General features: G+C 42.2%; 2 protein-coding genes across 2 annotated transcripts in view; one reads left to right on the top strand and one right to left on the bottom strand.

Moving 5' to 3' along the window:
* LOC307209943 (uncharacterized protein) overlaps window positions 1-17,532 on the top strand; it is a 501,253-nt gene that overhangs the window by 327,877 nt on the left and 155,844 nt on the right. The gene's annotated exons all lie outside the window — the stretch shown is intronic.
* LOC307209914 (E3 ubiquitin-protein ligase RNF213-like) overlaps window positions 1,290-17,532 on the bottom strand; it is a 111,023-nt gene continuing 94,780 nt past the window's right edge. The window contains exons 52-67 of the mRNA XM_079965299.1: window positions 15,157-15,238; window positions 14,457-14,491; window positions 14,152-14,246; window positions 13,599-13,758; window positions 13,111-13,291; window positions 10,593-10,681; window positions 8,308-8,559; window positions 6,831-6,963; window positions 6,328-6,408; window positions 5,623-5,803; window positions 5,292-5,493; window positions 5,086-5,163; window positions 4,619-4,816; window positions 3,760-3,849; window positions 3,466-3,644; window positions 1,290-2,818 (exon numbers count right to left, since the gene is read on the bottom strand). Coding sequence (XP_079821425.1) covers window positions 2,665-2,818; window positions 3,466-3,644; window positions 3,760-3,849; window positions 4,619-4,816; window positions 5,086-5,163; window positions 5,292-5,493; window positions 5,623-5,803; window positions 6,328-6,408; window positions 6,831-6,963; window positions 8,308-8,559; window positions 10,593-10,681; window positions 13,111-13,291; window positions 13,599-13,758; window positions 14,152-14,246; window positions 14,457-14,491; window positions 15,157-15,238 — 2,190 coding nt within the window. The 3' untranslated portion in view covers window positions 1,290-2,664. The remainder of the gene's footprint in view (window positions 2,819-3,465; window positions 3,645-3,759; window positions 3,850-4,618; window positions 4,817-5,085; window positions 5,164-5,291; window positions 5,494-5,622; window positions 5,804-6,327; window positions 6,409-6,830; window positions 6,964-8,307; window positions 8,560-10,592; window positions 10,682-13,110; window positions 13,292-13,598; window positions 13,759-14,151; window positions 14,247-14,456; window positions 14,492-15,156; window positions 15,239-17,532) is intronic.

Below are 17,532 nucleotides of genomic sequence, written 5' to 3' on the forward strand. Positions count from 1 at the left end.
GAATGAATAATAAATCTGATTTAAAAAGAAGTACAAATTGTCTGGGGAAATTGTGGTTTTAGGAAAAATCTAGAGCTGTGTGTGTCTGGGAGGCATGATTTTCAAAGACAGGCCTACCAGAATAGAAAGCAAAATTAATGTTTTGTTCTGCAAGTGTTCAAATACATTAGGAGTGTAGGTTGAGTCTTCTTGGAAATGTTTACACTTCTAGAGTTATACTTAAAATGAGTACTCTTTAAACGCACATTTATGCACACACACAGGGTGGCTGGAGGTCTGGCTTCTTTTCGTCCTTCTAGTGCATTATTGTGCTTGAGAAGGGCATTTTAAGAAGAATGGAGCTTAATAACTGTCTCCTATGGATTTATGTAACATTCAAGTTGTCTTAATAAACTGCTGTTGTGAAATGGCAGATTGTAGATCACCTGCCCTCACACAGGCTTCTCTGGAACAATTAAACTTTCTAAAGAGCTCTAGGAGCCTGTTCTAGAATGATAACCAAATGAACCAAATCTGTGTTTCTGACCATGCATAGGGAAAGGATGTTTATAGAGAAAGGTGCAAAAATTCACAGGCCATCCACATAATGGCAATAAGCATTATGTATAACCCCCTCCAAAAAAGAAAAAACATGTTCATGGAACCACGGTCCATGTGTTGGCCTTTTAATGTTGAACAGAGAACAAGCAGTCACTTAATGTGGGACATTGTACACCTACCCCTTTGTTGAATGCCTTGCAGTAAACCTTTGCTTGTGATCATTTAAAAAGAGAAGTCTGCTGAATGGTTCTGTCAGTTCCAGGAAGAATGACATGTGTACATCATGGGTAAGCAAACTAAGGCCTGGGGGGGGCGGATCCCGCCCAATCACCTTCTAAATCCGGCCCGCGGACGGTCCGGGAATCAGCGTGTTTATACATGAGTAGAACATGTCCTTTTATTTAAAATGCATCTCTGGGTTATTTGTGGGGCATAGGAATTTGTTCATTTTTCTTTCTTTCAAAATATAGTCTGCTCTGCACAAGGTCTAAGGGACAGTGGACCGCCCCCCTGCTGAAAAAGTTTGCTGACCCCTGTTATACATACTTCTGTATCAAGAAACAATTTTCTGCAGGACTGGGTAAGGGTGCCTCCACCTATTGAATTGAGCTCATTTATGGTTGAAACAATTCAACCCCCATCCCCAAATAGTTTGGTTTAAAGATTATTTTCTCAACCAGAATTTAAATAATCCAGCATTTCCCTACTATAGCACATAAATACAAGTCATTGTTAATGCAATGGACGCCTTTTGTAGCAAACATTTGGTTTATTAAATGGAGTGAGCAGCAATAGAGCTCTTACACATTGGTGAAAACTGACCATGGGCTCATCCATAGTAGGATTCCAAGTCTACTGCTCTGTTAGCACAATGAATTGGAACACCACTGCTAATGACATCACTTTAGCCAATGCATTGTGTAAGCACAACTCTGAAGCAGACCATGCTTACTCATTAACAATGTGTAGAAGAAGTGTGAGGTTTGTTGTCTTCACATCAGATTCACAGCTCAATCACTCAGTTCAAATGTCATATTAAACACAATCCTAATTTAGGGCAGTGAAAATCAGATACACTTTTTTTTGCGTGCATGTTCAAAAATACCAATTAATATCTATGTTTTTATCCAACAGAAATAAAAGTTCTTTCATAAGGGCAAAAGAGGGGGGGATAGGCTAAAGGCAACTTAGTTCACACCTGAGTGTGTGCTTTTTAACTGAATTGCTTTTAAGGCAGCTACCTGAACTATTTCCTTGACTAAGCACTGACATAACTTAGGGCCATGTTCACACTCATTTAACTGTGTACTTATAGTTTCCAGAGCTGGGCTTCTAATGTGTTCACATGTTACCCAAAATATGCATCCTGTACTTCTTTATAAAATGCTTATAAAAAACTACTGTTTGATGAATCGTCTCTGAAATCAGCTTCACACCCATCGGTGTACTTCAGCCGTTGCTAATTCATTTCTTGCCAAAGTGTGAACACCATTGCACAGAGTAAAATACCTGAGAGAAGGAGGATTAGTTCATTGCCTCTGACCCAGCGGCCTGTGACACTACACATCTAGTTCTGGCTATTGAATCCAATTGCTTTTTCTACCCCGTTATTTGAATGTGATTGAATGTATACAGTGGTACCTCAGGTTACATACGCTTCAGGTTACATACGCTTCAGGTTACAGACTCCGCTAACCCAGAAATAGTGCTTCAGGTTAAGAACTTTGCTTCAGGATGAGAATTGAAATCATGTTCCGGTGGCGAAGTGGCAGCAGGAGGCCCCATTAGCTAAAGTGGTGCTTCAGGTTAAGAGCAGTTTCAGGTTAAGTACGGACCTCCAGAACGAATTAAGTACTTAACCTGAGGTACCACTGTAGTTAGTTGTAGGGAGGGTAGGTGTTTCCTTCCGCTTCTGAAGCAGTAATTATTCCTAATAATGTGCAATTACACTTTCAGTTAGGATCTCCTTTAGTTCTGTTTTTTGGGGTTTTGTTGTGTGTTTTTTTGCTTAGTACAAGGAAAGCAAGACAAAAAAATCCAGTACTTTGCTCTTCAGTAATTTTTTTTAAAAAAGTTGGTCGGGCAAGAAGAGAAGATGCACTGTCTGCCATTGATGCTGCTGCATTAACCCAGTCTTCGTTCTCGTTTAAGAGTGGCAGCCACTTTCCAGGCAGCGATACACTGGGAGAGCGGGATCTCTTTTGGGAATGTATCCTCCAGTTCTTCTAATATGTTGCTCCCTTTCCTTTCGAGGTATGAAATAAGTGTGCCCCTAAGGCTGGGAAATAGAGAAAGAAAGTGAGCACAAAGTATAATCAGCTATTCTGCAGTACATGGCACTGTTCACAAGCACAAAAAGAGCTACATTTAGGTCAGGGGTCTGCAACCTTTAAGACAAAAAGAGCCACTTGGACCAGTTTCCAAAGAAAAAAAAACTGGGAGCCACAAAACCATTGTAACATTTAAAACAAATATAACACTGCATATATTGTTTCCAGTAGAGAATGCAAATGATTCTGTCCATGTATCATTAAACACTCTGTTTTCTTCAGAAATTTTTCTTTTCTTGCCTTTATCCATGGCTGGCCTACCGGGGGTCCAAAACAGGGACGTCATCTTCCTCCTCGCAGTCGTAGACCTGCATGTGCACCGCTGCCCTCTGATCTGACAGCGGGCGGGAAGGTGACATCGGGACAGTGCGTAACTAACGCACGCACCGCCCCCATGCGACGTCACAGCCAGTACAGCGCCCGCCACAGTGGGGAGTGTCGGGGTGCACAATGCGCCTCCTCCCCTCGCTAGTATCCGCCCCGGAGCTGCAGCAAAGGTGTAAAAGAGCCACATGCAGCTCTGGAGCCACGGTTGCCGACCCCTGATTTAGGTGATGAAGAAAATATGCAAAGATTGGGCTTGACAGGCTCTTACCTCCACTTGGGATTGAACTCTTCCTGATCTTTGGGATGTTTGAGCTTCAGGATGATCATTTCGTGCAACTCTTGGAGGAAGGACCCCAGCCCAGCCTGCATAAGGAAGGCATTGAGGAGTTCTGTGTTCTCTGCAGTGAGCTCCTCTTTATAGGCTGCAGCAACCTCTGCGAAGGGATCCTGGAAGGTAGATGGTAAGGAAGAGAGACACAACAGCACTGTTAGGAGCAGAGGGGGAAACAGAGAAATGAATCATCAAGTTATCACACACTTTCCCCCACTTTGTCCTTCCTACCCTTTTCAGATGCAGCAGCTGTTCGGATTTATAGCTCGAAAGGAGCTGCCACAGTGCAATGGTGTGCTCGAGGTGACACTGGCTCAGTGCCTGAAAGAAACACACAAACATCTGTTTTTTGAAAGAGAGTTACAAGTCAGAACTAGTTTTACAAAAGCTATGAAAGACAAATTTAGAACTGGGATGGGGAAGCTTAAAAGAACCCATACATAAGAACTTAAGCAAAAACAAATTTTGTGGCACCTGATTTACAAATTCAGTACATTAGTCTTTAGGCTGTCATAGGGCACTTGATTTTATGCATTTTTCCACTGTAGCAGACTAATACAACTAACCCGCCATAACTATAGGCAGGGAAACTGGCAAGAACCAGGTAACTGAAGCAATCTTGATGAGAAAAAAAATCAACTAAGTAACAAGAATGATTCAATAAAATAAGTCCCATCACTTGCAGTGCACTCTCCTGCATGACTTGTGCAAGAGTAGGGACTGAATGCAGAACTCATACTGAAAGTTGACCATTGCTCATCATCATCCCCAGCACACATCCTTCTAAGAATGGCAAGAAGGGCTGGGCATATTCCCAACTCTTGCCATACTGTAAGCCTCTTTTAATTAAATGTGTATCAACACTGGCTGCACTAAGCTGTTCTAGGGGACTGCAAAGGGCTACCTGAGAACATGTGCCTGCGGTCACTCCTCCCTGAGGAGCAAAGATAAATTATGAAGAATATGGGCTAGGGAGAATGGTAGCTGCCTTCCTTGAACTGGGGGCAAGTGATATATTTATTATTTTAGTCTAGTCTGGTTTACACTTACCCCATAGAGACAAGTTAAGGCCCTGATCCCCTGCACTCACCTTCAGCACGTGGTCATTTGTCTGACTGCCCATTTGCAGGATATCTTCAACATATTCAGTCAAAGTCATCTTTGAGTCTCCTCCAGCCTTAGCCAGGAATCCTAAGGTTATTTCGGTGACAGACAGCGCTTCACAGATGTCACTGTAGGATAGCAACTTCCCACTGATCATGCCAGTTGTGGAATTTGGAAGAGAAATCTGTAATTCAAGGGAACAAACATCAACCAGAATACATTCATCACTGCTTCCTTTTGCTTTAAAGAAAAGATGAGCATGCAATGCAGGCAACCCTAAAGGATATGAAACAATTATAAAACATAGCCAAAAGCAGCATAGGCTGTCATAACTTCATGTTCAGTTTCCAGAGAGCAAATATAGTATAGTGTTGGACTAGGATCAGGAAGACACAGGTTCAAATCCAGAGTCTCCCTTATCTCTTTACCATGAAGCTCATCTCAGAAGCGTACCTGGCTCAGCTTACTGTTGATATCATTGAAGAGATGCTCATAGTTTTGCTCATGTCTGTACACCAGGGTTGGTATGCCCTGTTAGGGAAGAAAGCAGAAAATATGCCAGTGAGCAGAGCTTTGCAATAACGTTCTCTGGGATGAGAGATGGATCTTACAGGCACCAAGAAAGCTAAGTGGCAGCATCACGATCATTTTATACATACTTTCAATGTGATTAAGGGCTTCCCCTGTAGGAATCTACTAGCAAGTTGCTGCTCAATTTTTTCCAGATCAAATTCCTGGAGGGCCTCCTCTCCTTTCTTCATGCTATATTGGCAGTTGGACAGGATCAATGGGATCAAGTCCCTCTCCACATTGTAAGCGATCACATGTAGATCTGTCACTTCAGCAGGGCTGACAGAGTATCTGTTTAGAAGGGGAGGGGGAGCACAAGAATGAGAAATCTTGCTCTGCTGCTGATTTAGCAACATATAAGGCTATCTGTCACATTGCAAGAAGAAGTGTGGATTCTAGCAGATGCATACACAGGCATACCTTATGGCATCTGTTGTATATCCTTCTACGGCATAGACAAAGTCATTGTGTAGGCCAATGAGATAACTAGCCAAGGCAGTGGAACAAAGGCCTAGGCCACGTCGGCGAGGCAAAAGGATCTCAAACTCACTCTCCAGGGTTAAGTCAGTATCACAATAACCTTTGGGAAGTTTAATTTCACCTGCAATGGAGGAAGGAAACATCAGTGAGCAACAAGCTCAGACCACTGGTGAGTGCTCCCCTTTTCTTTTTGATCATTTCTGGCTTTTAAAAAAAATCATCATCATTTGTTGACTCCAATACTTTCTGAAAGCCAGAAGCAAGTCTTGGGCATTCTGGATGAACAAATGGATCATGTTACATCCTACCAATTAATCTCTCTATGTTAAAGGGAAACGAGTATTGCAAAGCGAGAGAATACTAGAAGGAATAGTTTATTTAGACCTCAACAGATAAGGCTAGAGAGTTTCTTTCAAAGTTAAAAAATAAAAGGGAAAGTTTGGCCTGCCATGAATAAATAAGACCAGATCTTCATCTGGTTGATAGCGGTGGATAAAAGTTCAGTGTGCTCTGTTTCTATTTACATTTTTGAAGTTTTATAAGCAAAACTCTGTATAAAAATTATGCACATTTTCCTAACATATTTTCCAGTCTAACAGAATGCATTTAGTACATTAAATTTAACAATGTAAACTGGCAATTTACCGTGGGTTTCCAAGGATAATCTCAGCTTGTTCCATACATCCAGAAATATATTCACTCTGTTTTTCATAAGATTCTTGAATTCTGCAGAAAGCATACTGCAAGTCAAACTGCAAGTCAAGATTGTGAAGTTCTGTAGCTCTTTCTAAGAGTGCCTCAAGTGCAGTTAAATCTGTTACAAAGAATTAGAATCTAAAAGCAGCCTTGAGGGGGGGTCATCTAGTTCAGCATCCTTAATTGTACTTCTATTGTGTCCATTATGCCTATATCATGTACTTTGATTGTACACAATATGTCCAAAATCATAAAAGTGATGGTTTCCCCAGGAATCCATTTGACTTTCTCCTTTAGGCATGCAATGGTTATAGAGTGATAGATATGCTGTACACAAATTAACAAACTCTCCTGTCATTGGGGCTGTTTTGTAAGTTTAAAACTTGGTGTGAATCACTTGCCTTAATGCTATTTATGCTTTGCTAACTTGATCTATGGCATGACAGTCTCACCTGGTGAAGCCTTGTTGAGGAAATCTCTAATTGTTTGGTATTCCAGCTCAGAAATGTTCTGGAACCTCTTCACCAAGTCTTTCTGCAGGGCCAGAATTTCTGGCAAAAACTTCACCAGCTTCAATTCAGCTTCCTAGAAATGAAGCAGAGTAAGGCAAGTCAGACTGAAAAGGTTGAAGATACCTGCATTAAACCTCCTCCTCTACACTTATTGAGTTACTTTTTCTACTTTCTGCCAGTTTTTTAATAAGATTACATTTCCACTTGATAAGTATGAAGTTTGCTGAATTTGAAAAGGCATTTCCAAGATATGTTATGGAACAGGCCATACATTTTCTTGATGTAATAAGTATTGAAGAACATATATAGAACATTTTACACAAACTTTAGTTAGTAGTAGTGTTAAGTGAAATAGAAGCTTTTATACTGAGCAAAAAGAATGCTCAAAGGTTGTCAAATTAATCAATTTCCCCATTGTGATTTATATTTTAATGCTGAAATCGGGATTGATCAAAATCACATTAATTTTTGAAAGGAGTCATTTTTATCTTAAAAAAGTAAAGGTACCCCTGCCCGTACGGGCCAGTCTTGACAGACTCTAGGGTTGTGAGCTCATCTCACTCTAGAGGCCGGGAGCCGACGCCGTCCGCAGACACTTCCGGGTCACATGGCCAGTGTGACATCGCTGCTCTGGCGAGCCTGCACCAGCGCAGCACACAGAACGCCGTTTACCTTCCCGCTATAAAGCGGTACCTATTTATCTACTTGCACTTTTAAGGGTGCTTTCGAACTGCTAGGTGGGCAGGAGCTGGGACCGAAAGACGGGAGCTCACCCCGCCACGGGGATTCGAACCACCAACCATACGATCGGCAAGTCCTAGGCACTGTGGTTTTACCCACAGCGCCACCCGCGTCCCTTTCATATTTTTTTTTATCTTAGGGCTGTGTATTAAAATTTGACAACCTTTCTCCCCCTCATATAATTTTTTTCCACTCATTAGTTGTAAATAAACTATAAGAAGTTTTGATTGGGTAATAGTGCAGTACCATACAAGTCCTTTCCTAACTCCCCAGAATCCTATTTTTATGTATCATTTAGCTACTTAAACCTTTGGAGAATGTGCTCATTAAGGAACCTCCAGACTAAAAATGATGATTAATCTTCAAGTGAACAGGTAAAAATAGTATTTGAGTGAGAATAATAGTACAGATTAATTATCTATGATTTTAAAAAGGTCAAACCACTTGCATTGTTTGAAGTTTATCAGCTTTTGACAAGTAGTTGACAGGAGAGCATCTGTTCTTAAGAACAAAGTGAAAGGAAGATGCAAGGCTGTGTATTGTATTACTGCCTTTATTTATGAAGATTAGCTCACATTCATTATGAAGAGCGGCCTGCACTTTTAGTGCCTGCGCTTTGGTTTCTGACTCATATACCCCATGAAAGGGCCACTGGTAAAGAACTGGACATGCTCACCTTTTGCAAAAACTTCCACAAGATGGGCACCATTTCCTTGCCATCTTTCTGCTGGACAACATGCTCCAGGTGCTCAACTGAAATCTTTTTCCTGCAGCTCCACATCCTGGAACAGTGTACAGTGCTGTTGCTGGGTAGTTCAGACAGGAAGGTTGCAGGGTCACCATATATAATTTTTGCTATTAAGTTGGAAGCCACTGTCTTATCTTCACTGATCTGTTGATTCACATCCAGAAGTGTTTTATCCAGAAACTGCATGGGTGTAAAAGAAAGCGAGTCATTATAAGAAGCGGCCTCTTTCTTAAAAAGAAAACAAAAGCCTCCCAACATGTCAGGCATTCTGATAAATAGGGCATTGTGTTTTACAAATATTCTTAAGTAAAAAAAAATATGGTAGTTCACTGATTTTTTTTGTTCAATAAGCAAGTAGTAAAATGAAACATTATTAATGTACCCCCTGCCAGGGATACCATGAAAAAGAACAGAGTAACACAAGTAAAATTTGGTGTTATAATAATAATAATAATAATAATAATAATAATAATAATAATACAGTGGCACCTCGGTTTACATACGCTTCAGGTTACATACGCTTCAGGTTACAGATTCCGCTAACCCAGAAATAGTACCTCGGGTTAAGAACTTTGCTTCAGGATGAGAACAGAAATCGTGCTCCGGTGGCACAGCAGCAGCGGGAGTCCCCATTAGCTAAAGTGGTGCTTCAGGTTAAGAGCAGTTTCAGGTTAAGAACGGACCTCCAGAACGAATTAAGTACTTAACCTGAGGTACCACTGTAATAGTCTTTTTTATGTGATAGTGGAATTTCTGAAGGACAAAGAGCTTCCAGCTTATGGGTGTCCACTAACTATGAATATATTCCAAAATCAACAGTTAAACAATACCTTTCTTGGGACCCATCAAAATGTCACAGTTTTCCAGAACTCTTCATCATTTTTGTGAAGAACACAAAAGCTTGCCACACTTTTGTGACATTTTGGTTGGTCCCAACAAAGGTATCGCTCAATTGTTAAACATGCCTGATTTCTCCAAGGAGATAACACTGGAGATTTTGTGTTTCACTTTATTTAGAAATATAAAAACAGAACCTAATTGAACCAATCGGGCAGGCCCCTTCTTAAGATGAAGTGGTATCACTACTGATTCTACTGGAGCAATGAAAAGTTCTGACCTTCTTTTCCTTATTTTTGGAAGGATTTGAGAAACCCTTTCTATGTCAGTCTCCAACAATACAGCTCTTTAAAAGTCACCAAAAATATGTTTGCCAGTAAACAGAATACTGGCTAGGTTGGAGCAGATTTAGCATCGATGCCTCAGTTCCATAACCTGCAGTTATGTTTGGCAACTGTGTTAGCATTCACTAATCTAACTTCCATTTGAAAGGCATTTAAGAAGGCAAGGAATAATACAGAGAGGTTTTATTGGAAGTGTAGCTGAAGTCCCTATCCATGTGTTCATGTTAAAGTAATTTATTGCGCTAAGTGAAGAGAGCTCCAGTGATGGAAGAGCCAATGGATGAGTGCCATGAAAGAGGTATCAAAATCACCTTGAAAGTAGATTATGTTCTCCAACACATAGCTTGGTCTCAGAGGGCAGAAGAGCCCTGAAAATCAAAACCACAACTGGGGCATCTATCTTGGGAGATGTATATATGACAATATTTGGAGAAATATTTCTCCCTAAAAGTACACATATGTGGAACAGATTTTAAGAAGGAGAGACAATTATTGTTAGTGGCTGTTCATTATTAGATCTTTGGGTGGGGGGATGGTCTTTACAGCTCCTTGATCCCTGTTTTGAAATTTAAGGGGAATATGGCAGGAGAGGTTTTACATGCCAAGGACAATATTGCCATGGATTTTTACATGTGCAACTAATATAGTAGGGGCATACTGTTTCATTTACATTTGTCCTGCATACTTTCATTAAATCAGATTTTTAAAAAATGAGTTTCTCATGTTGCTAACATGCATGGTAATCTCTTCCAAAATATTATGCCTATTTGCACTTCATTGGCTGAATGTTATTGTCTCCCTTGAGATGTAGATCCAATCATATCACACTCAGCACTCACAATATTTCTTCTCTACATATTCAGATATGCTTCTGCATTAACAGGTAAAATGCATGTTCAGTGTTTCACTGTAGTCATAGGCATACATCATTGTACTGTATACTTGTTACATGGCTTAGCAATGGAATACATATGATCCATTGATCAATAATTAAATCAGTGTACTGTTAGTGATGCACTTAATTTTATTTACCTTTAGTTCTGGAAGAACAACATTTCGAGCAACAACTCTTTCCCAATCATTTCTGTACTGCTTCGTAGAGAGTAGACTGTCAGATCTCCCTGTAAAAGAACATTTATTGTGTGTCATTCCCCTCTCTCTCCTAGCATGAAGTTACAGTACAATCATACCTTCATGCAAAACTTGTGAGATTTCAACCTTGTGCAGGTGAAAGCCAGCCAGCTGAATTTGTGCAAATTAAGTGCACACAAGGTGGAGAACTTAAAAGCTCCCTTTGTGCATGGTTTTCCTGGACCTGAAAGAGCCTTTAAGCTCTCTGCCTTGCTGACCAGGCTCTGGGATGCTCTTGTGCAAGCTTTTAAGATGCTCTCATGAGATCTGACAGGAAGTTGGATGGCCTCTGAGATCTCATGAGGGGAGGGAAGTAGAGCCTTCAATGTGGAGTTCCTCAGGGTTCAATTTTGTTCTTTTTGGTGTTTAACATCTACATGAAACCACTGAGTGGGGTTATTCAGAGGTTTGGGGTATATTGTCAGCAAGATGCTGATGCCACACAGCTCTACTCCTTTACATGTGCAAGTGTGGCAGTGGATGAGCTGGACCATTGAGTTGCCTTGGTAACAGACTGAATGAGAGCCAACAAACTGAAGCTCAATCCAGATTGAGACTGAGGCACTGTTAGTGGGCTGTTCCCTAGACCAGATGGATGGGAAGTTGCCTGCTCTTGTTGGGGTTACACTCCCTCTGAAGGTGTGGGTATGTAGCTTGGGGGTACTTCTGGATTCTTTGCTGTCGCTTGAGGCTCAGGTGGCCTCAGTGGTATGGAGTGCCTCCCTTCAACTTTGGCTGGTGGCCCAGCTGTGCCCCTATCTGGACAGGGACAGCTTAACTTCTGTACTCTATGCTCTGGCAACCTCAAGGTTGATTACTGCAACGTATTATACGTAGGGCTGCCTCTGAAGATGGTTTGGAAACTTCAGCTGCTGCAGAATTCGGCAGCCAGGTTGCTCACCAGGGCAAGACAGTTTGAGCATATTACACTGATCCTGGTCCAACTGCACTGGCTGTTAGTTAGTTTCTGGGCTCAATTCAAAGTGCTGGTTTTGACCTATAAAGCCTTAAAGGACTGCAATACCTCAGTGACTGCCTCTTGCCATACAAACTGAGCTGGACCCTGCTATCATTATCTGAGGTCCTTCTTCATGTGCCTCCTCCACAAGAGGTCTGGAAGATGGCAATATAATGATGATGATGATCCCAGAGCCCAGAGAGCAAGACAGAGAGCTTAAAAGGGGTAAGGAGCACTCAGCATGCCTGCTCCAGAAGCTAAGGATGGTCGCATGGGGGTGGTTCAAGTACACACTTTTTGCATATACACGCCATCCCCAGAACGTAACCCCTGCACAAGATGTGATCATACTGGGGCAACTATGTAAAGTGGGCAGTCATTTAAGATTATTTGCAGCACTTCCTACAATATAGTCTTAAAAACAAGGTGCTTTTAAAAGCAATGTATCTATACAACCATTCATTACTACTACATCCTATAATTCTTTGCTTTATCATAATCAATATTGCAATTTAACCCTACATAGCTCTGAAAGGAACTTTTGCGTGGCAAGTTTCCTCCCCCATGTGAAATGAAGACTCGGACACATTGTTTAAGATTAATGGGCATAAAAGGCCACAACTTTATTGATTACGGAATTGAAGGTATAGGCCTTAGGCATTGGCTTCTATCGACTACCCGGCATGGTGACCGGGAGGGGTTAAACACAAACCGCGGGAGTCCTGTTGAAGTACGCCAACTAGGATCCCACGGGTGTCACCGCTCGGGGGCGTGCCGGAGGCCCTACCTCTCCAGGCTTCGGACAAGGCCACGCCCCCCCTGGGAGTCCTCTACCGGACTACCCCTTCTCCTTGGGGGAAGGTGATGGCGCTTCCTTCCCCCTCCATTTGCATAACAATTGCCCCAAGCCAATGCCTAACCGCCGATACCGCAAAAGTTGTGACGATTGCTACGAGGTAGGCGAAAAAACCAAAAGGCAAGAAGTGTGCAAACTTGGAAAAATTCCTACCAGGCCCCTTGCGGCGACCAACCGGAGTCCATAGCAAGGTCAATTCTAGCTAAACCTAAGGGTGGGTGGGATGGGAAAACCGCTCAGCTGCTGGGCGAGGGGGAAAAGAGGGCGGTCCCTAGGCGTGCCTGGCCTTAAGTAGCCTAGGCCGCGCCTCCCCCGCCCGCCAATTGGCAGACTGGGTTGCAGGCACGCCCAGGGATTCCCCAACTCTCGCGGGGGCAAGGGAAGCCCCCGCGAATGTGGGAGGGTCCTGCCCGCAACACCCTCTCCTCCGCAGGCTCGGAAAGGGCTTTGCAGCAAAATACAGAATAAATAACGCAAACTGGGCCATTTTAGAAAGCTGTGTGCTGCTGCCACTACTACCTTTGAAATACAATGCCAAAGTCTATGCTGCGGGTTTTATCACTGATTTATGTAAGCAGCCACATGATGCAAGCTGCTCTCCTTACATTGGCTTGTCTGTTGGTGAGGCTCCTTGAGAAGGCTACAAAGAATGAGATGGACAACATTGGTGGTTTCATCAGCACTCTTCCCAAGAGTATTCTTCAGTTGCTCTAAGTCCTTATGAATATGCTGCATGAGAAAGCTCACTGGATCCTGAACTGGTGGCTTTATGATCTGTAGTAGGGACTTCAACAACAGAATGCAATATTCAGAGCAATCAATGTGTAAGCAAGTGTGTAAGCAAGGCATGCAGACTACCAGTCAAACAAAACCTGAGTTTTTGTACAAATCCATTAAGTGATCTTTGCATATCTTTATAGTAAAGACTCTTGGCTGCAATTGTGGGAACTAACATCTGCTATGATCTCCCCTTACATAATCCGAGGAGACTTGATTTTTCTAGTAACTCAGTTCTGAATAAGTCTTCATCAGCTCCCTCCCATCAATGCATATCCTGTAGAATTGTATGGCAATAGTTTTCTTTTAAAAATACCTGAGGATTTTCTGTGGCTCCCAGAAGTAATGCCAAATGAGTGAGCAAGCGAATCAAAATGAAGACAGCTGGTGACATCTCCCTCTCAGAGGCTATATTGCCTCCCCTTTTTTCAGGGTCTCCAAGAATATGGCCAGTTTGTGTCCTATCGTGCTCAGGCCTGAATGGAATAATGCATAGATAAGATAAAACTTTATTCACATTAGCCAATGGCCATAGCAACAGTAAAACATTACAGTATACACAGAAAAGGAAATTTGAAATAAGAGCACAATTTAAAGTCCTGAATCAGCCGTCAGTTAGTGGCCCTTATTCTGATTGCATAATGCATAGTGAAAGTGCATGCTTCCTACAAAAAAAGAGATTTAAGATCTATGATTTGCAGACAGTGTGAGCCAGTAATTGCTATCTCATGGGATGATCGATCTAAGGTTACAAAAGGCAAGGATTCAACTTATAGGGACATACTGGCATGGTTTGCAAATAACACTAATTGAAAACTTATTTATCAATAATTTAATTAGAATTCCAAGAGCTGGAAATAAAAACCTACAAAGTTTTCTCAAATCCTGGCAATGCCTTGTGGTTGTCACCTCCGATTGGCTCATTACAATCAACACATCGATCAGTTTCCATAGGAAGACCACACTGGAAGAAAGACAAGAGCAAACATTACAACCAAAGTAGCTCAACCTATTTGGCTCTGCTTACCATGAAGTCCAACTGACCCATGGTCAAGATATGTCTCCCCTTCTCCAAGTGTGTAAGCAAAGAGAAAACAAATACAGACAAAATATAGCACAAATGGTAGTTAAGGTGATAAACTTGATCAAGGACATGATTAGTGAAAGCTCTTACCTCTCCAACAACGCAGGGGTGGCCATTTCGACATGCTAATTTGAGGAGGGAGGGGAAAGTAGAGTCAGCATAATGGTACAGTGAATGGAACACAGAGCCACTCTAAGCTACACTCTGGCAGTCTTCCCTTACCCTCCATGTGTTGTTGGATAACTTAAAACCATACCCCAATTTACAGATAGTTCCCACTCCCTCCTTCTCTTGCTCCATTTTATTATTTACACTCTGCCTGAGGACAGTTGCTAAAAAAAATGAATCCTAGCAGACATACCCCCTCTCACTTTTTTCTCATATTTTGTATATCCATGCAGATAGCAGCTAAAGCTGAAACCTAGGATGGGCATGGCAAGTAAAGAGCCTATTGGCTTGGTATATAAAACCCAATGTCTTTATAATTGCTCATAACAAAATTGTACATTATGTGGTCTGAGGCAAATAATCAAAATATATTACTTGAAATGCATTTGCTAGTTGGTTGGTTGGTTGTTCCATTCCTCTGAACTTGACTCCCCAATCCCTTCCATAGTATGGAATGATATGTTATTTATATGATAGATGGGCTAGTACAGTATAATTTGACTAAAGAATATGATATCTGGAAGCAGCAAGTTTTCATGTTCCTTAATTTTCACTTTCTGGAAAACACCTCTGGAAAAATAGCTCTCTCTAGCTCACTCCCAAGGCTGAACATGATACTTACTATACCAGGTTAATCTTTCTGTTTTCAGACACTCCCTAGCTTGAGCAACTATGTCTTCAGGCATTGTTGGAAGAAAAGCTTTCTGCAGAGAGAGGTGAATCAAAGCGATATTACTACAACATACAATGGAATATTTTCTTATGACTATGGCCAAATTGATTCAGAGGTCTTGTTAACAGCTCACTCATTTGTTCAAGTAACCAAGGAGGACACAAAATAAAAAAATTCCTTCCAGTAGCACCTTAAAGACCAACTAAGTTAGTTCTTGGTATGAGCTTTCGTGTGCATGCACACTTCTTCAGATACACTGAAACAGAAGTCACCAGACCCTTCTATATAGTGAGAAGGTGGGGAGGGGTATTACACAGAAGGGTGGTGGGATTGGGTGATTGGCAGATAGCTGTGATGAGCCTGTTGACGACTCTTAACGACTGCAATAGGTTTTACAGGAAAAAGCAAGGGGTGAGAAGGTGAAAAATGGCTTTGTCATGTATAATGAGATAAGAATCCAATGTCTTTGTTCAGACCAGGTCTCTCCATGGTTTTAAGTTTGGTAATAAGTTGCAATTCAGCAGCTTCTCTTTCCAGTCTATTTCTGAAATTCCTTTGTAATAGAACAGCTACTTTGAGATCTTGTATAGAATGTCCTGGGAGATTGAAGTGTTCTCCTACTGGTTTCTCTGTCTTGTGGTTCCTGATGTCAGATTTATGTCCGTTTATTCTTTGGCGTAAGGTTTGGCCTGTTTGTCCAATATAGAGAGCTGAAGGACACTGTTGGCATTTGATGGCAGTCGTTAAGAGTCGTCAACAGGCTCATCACAGCGAAAGCTCATACCAAGAACTAACTTAGTTGGTCTTTAAGGTGCTACTGGAAGGAATTTTTTTATTTTGTTTTGACTATGGCAGACCAACACGGCTACCTATCTGTAACAAGGAGGACACATTTGAGATACTAAAACAGGAGTAGCCAATGTTGTGTCCTACAGATGTTGCTGAAATGCACCTCTCATCATCTCTAGCCAATGTTGGCTGCCACTAAAACATGCTGGCCACCAATAGAAACATAAGTACTTAAGATCAGGCCAGTGATCTATCTAGTCCAGCATCCTGTTCTTACAGCGACCAAAAAGATGTCTGTGGGAAGTCTGCAAACTGCACATGAGAACAGCTGCACTCTGCCGACCTGAGATTCCCAGCAGCAACTGTTAAAAGGAATACTGTATCTGACAGTGGAGGTAAACCACAGAAATGGCTAGTAGCTGTTGATGGATTTGTCCTCTATGAATTTATCTAATGCTCTTTTAAACAGGACAAGGGAGACAACGAACTGTATTCTTGAAGTGGCTTTTATGTACCGTATTTTTCCTTCTATAACACGCAGATTTTTTCTCCTAAAAAGGAAGGGGAAATGTCTGTGCGTGTTATTGAGCGAATGTGTGGTCCCTGGAGCCAAATGGTGTGAGGGGAGGCAAAAAAAAGCAGGCAAAAATCAAATTGCGCGTCTCCTAGAAGGGAAACCTGAAAAGAGGAAGTGGCTGCTTTCCGGCATTCTGCCTCAGGGTCTTACTGCCCACCCACCTCTGTTTCCTTGCTGTGTTTGCTCAAACGGAACAAAGAGCAGGGAAAGCCCCTCCCCTCCAGGCAAGCAGAGGGGAAAGCAGAGTGAAAACATGCAGGAGGGAGAGAGAGAGAGAGAGCGCGAGCTGGCTGGCTTGGGTGGGTAGGTGAGGGAAAACTTTTGCCTTCCTTTCCTCCCTCCCTGTTATACCCCTCTCCTGCATTCTTAGCCAGCTGCTTCTCTGCACACCCCTCTCCTGCTCCTTGTCCCTTCTGTGTTTTTCCTTCCCTCCCCACTTAAAATGTGGTTAAAAAGCATGGATCCACATGGATCCTCAGGATCTTTGCATTGGGTCAGCCCAAATTCACCATCAGATCACATAGCATGTCCATGGCTACAGCCTGCCCCCCAAAAATCACGCACCCACTGTTGCCTGGGGCTGCAATGGTGCAAAAACGTGGTTAAAAAGCATGGATCTACATGGATCCTCAGGATCTTTACATTGGGTCAGCCCAAATTCACCATCAGATCACATAGCATGTCCATGGCTACAGCCTGCCCCCCAAAAACCACGCACCCACTGTTGCCTGGGGCTGCAATGGTGCAAAAACGTGGTTACAAAGCATGGATCCACAGGGATTCTCAGGATTTTTGCATTGGGTCACCCCAAATTCACCATCAGATCACATGTCTGTGGCCACAGCATGAAGCACAAAAATGATACATCCACTGTTTCATTTAGAATGTTTTTTCCCTTGTTTTCCTCCTCTAAAAACGATGTGCGTATTATGGTCAGGTGCGTGTTATAGAGCGTAAAA

Source organism: Podarcis cretensis (genome assembly GCF_951804945.1).
Source record: "Podarcis cretensis genome assembly, chromosome: 2".
Lineage (NCBI taxonomy): Eukaryota > Metazoa > Chordata > Lepidosauria > Squamata > Lacertidae > Podarcis > Podarcis cretensis.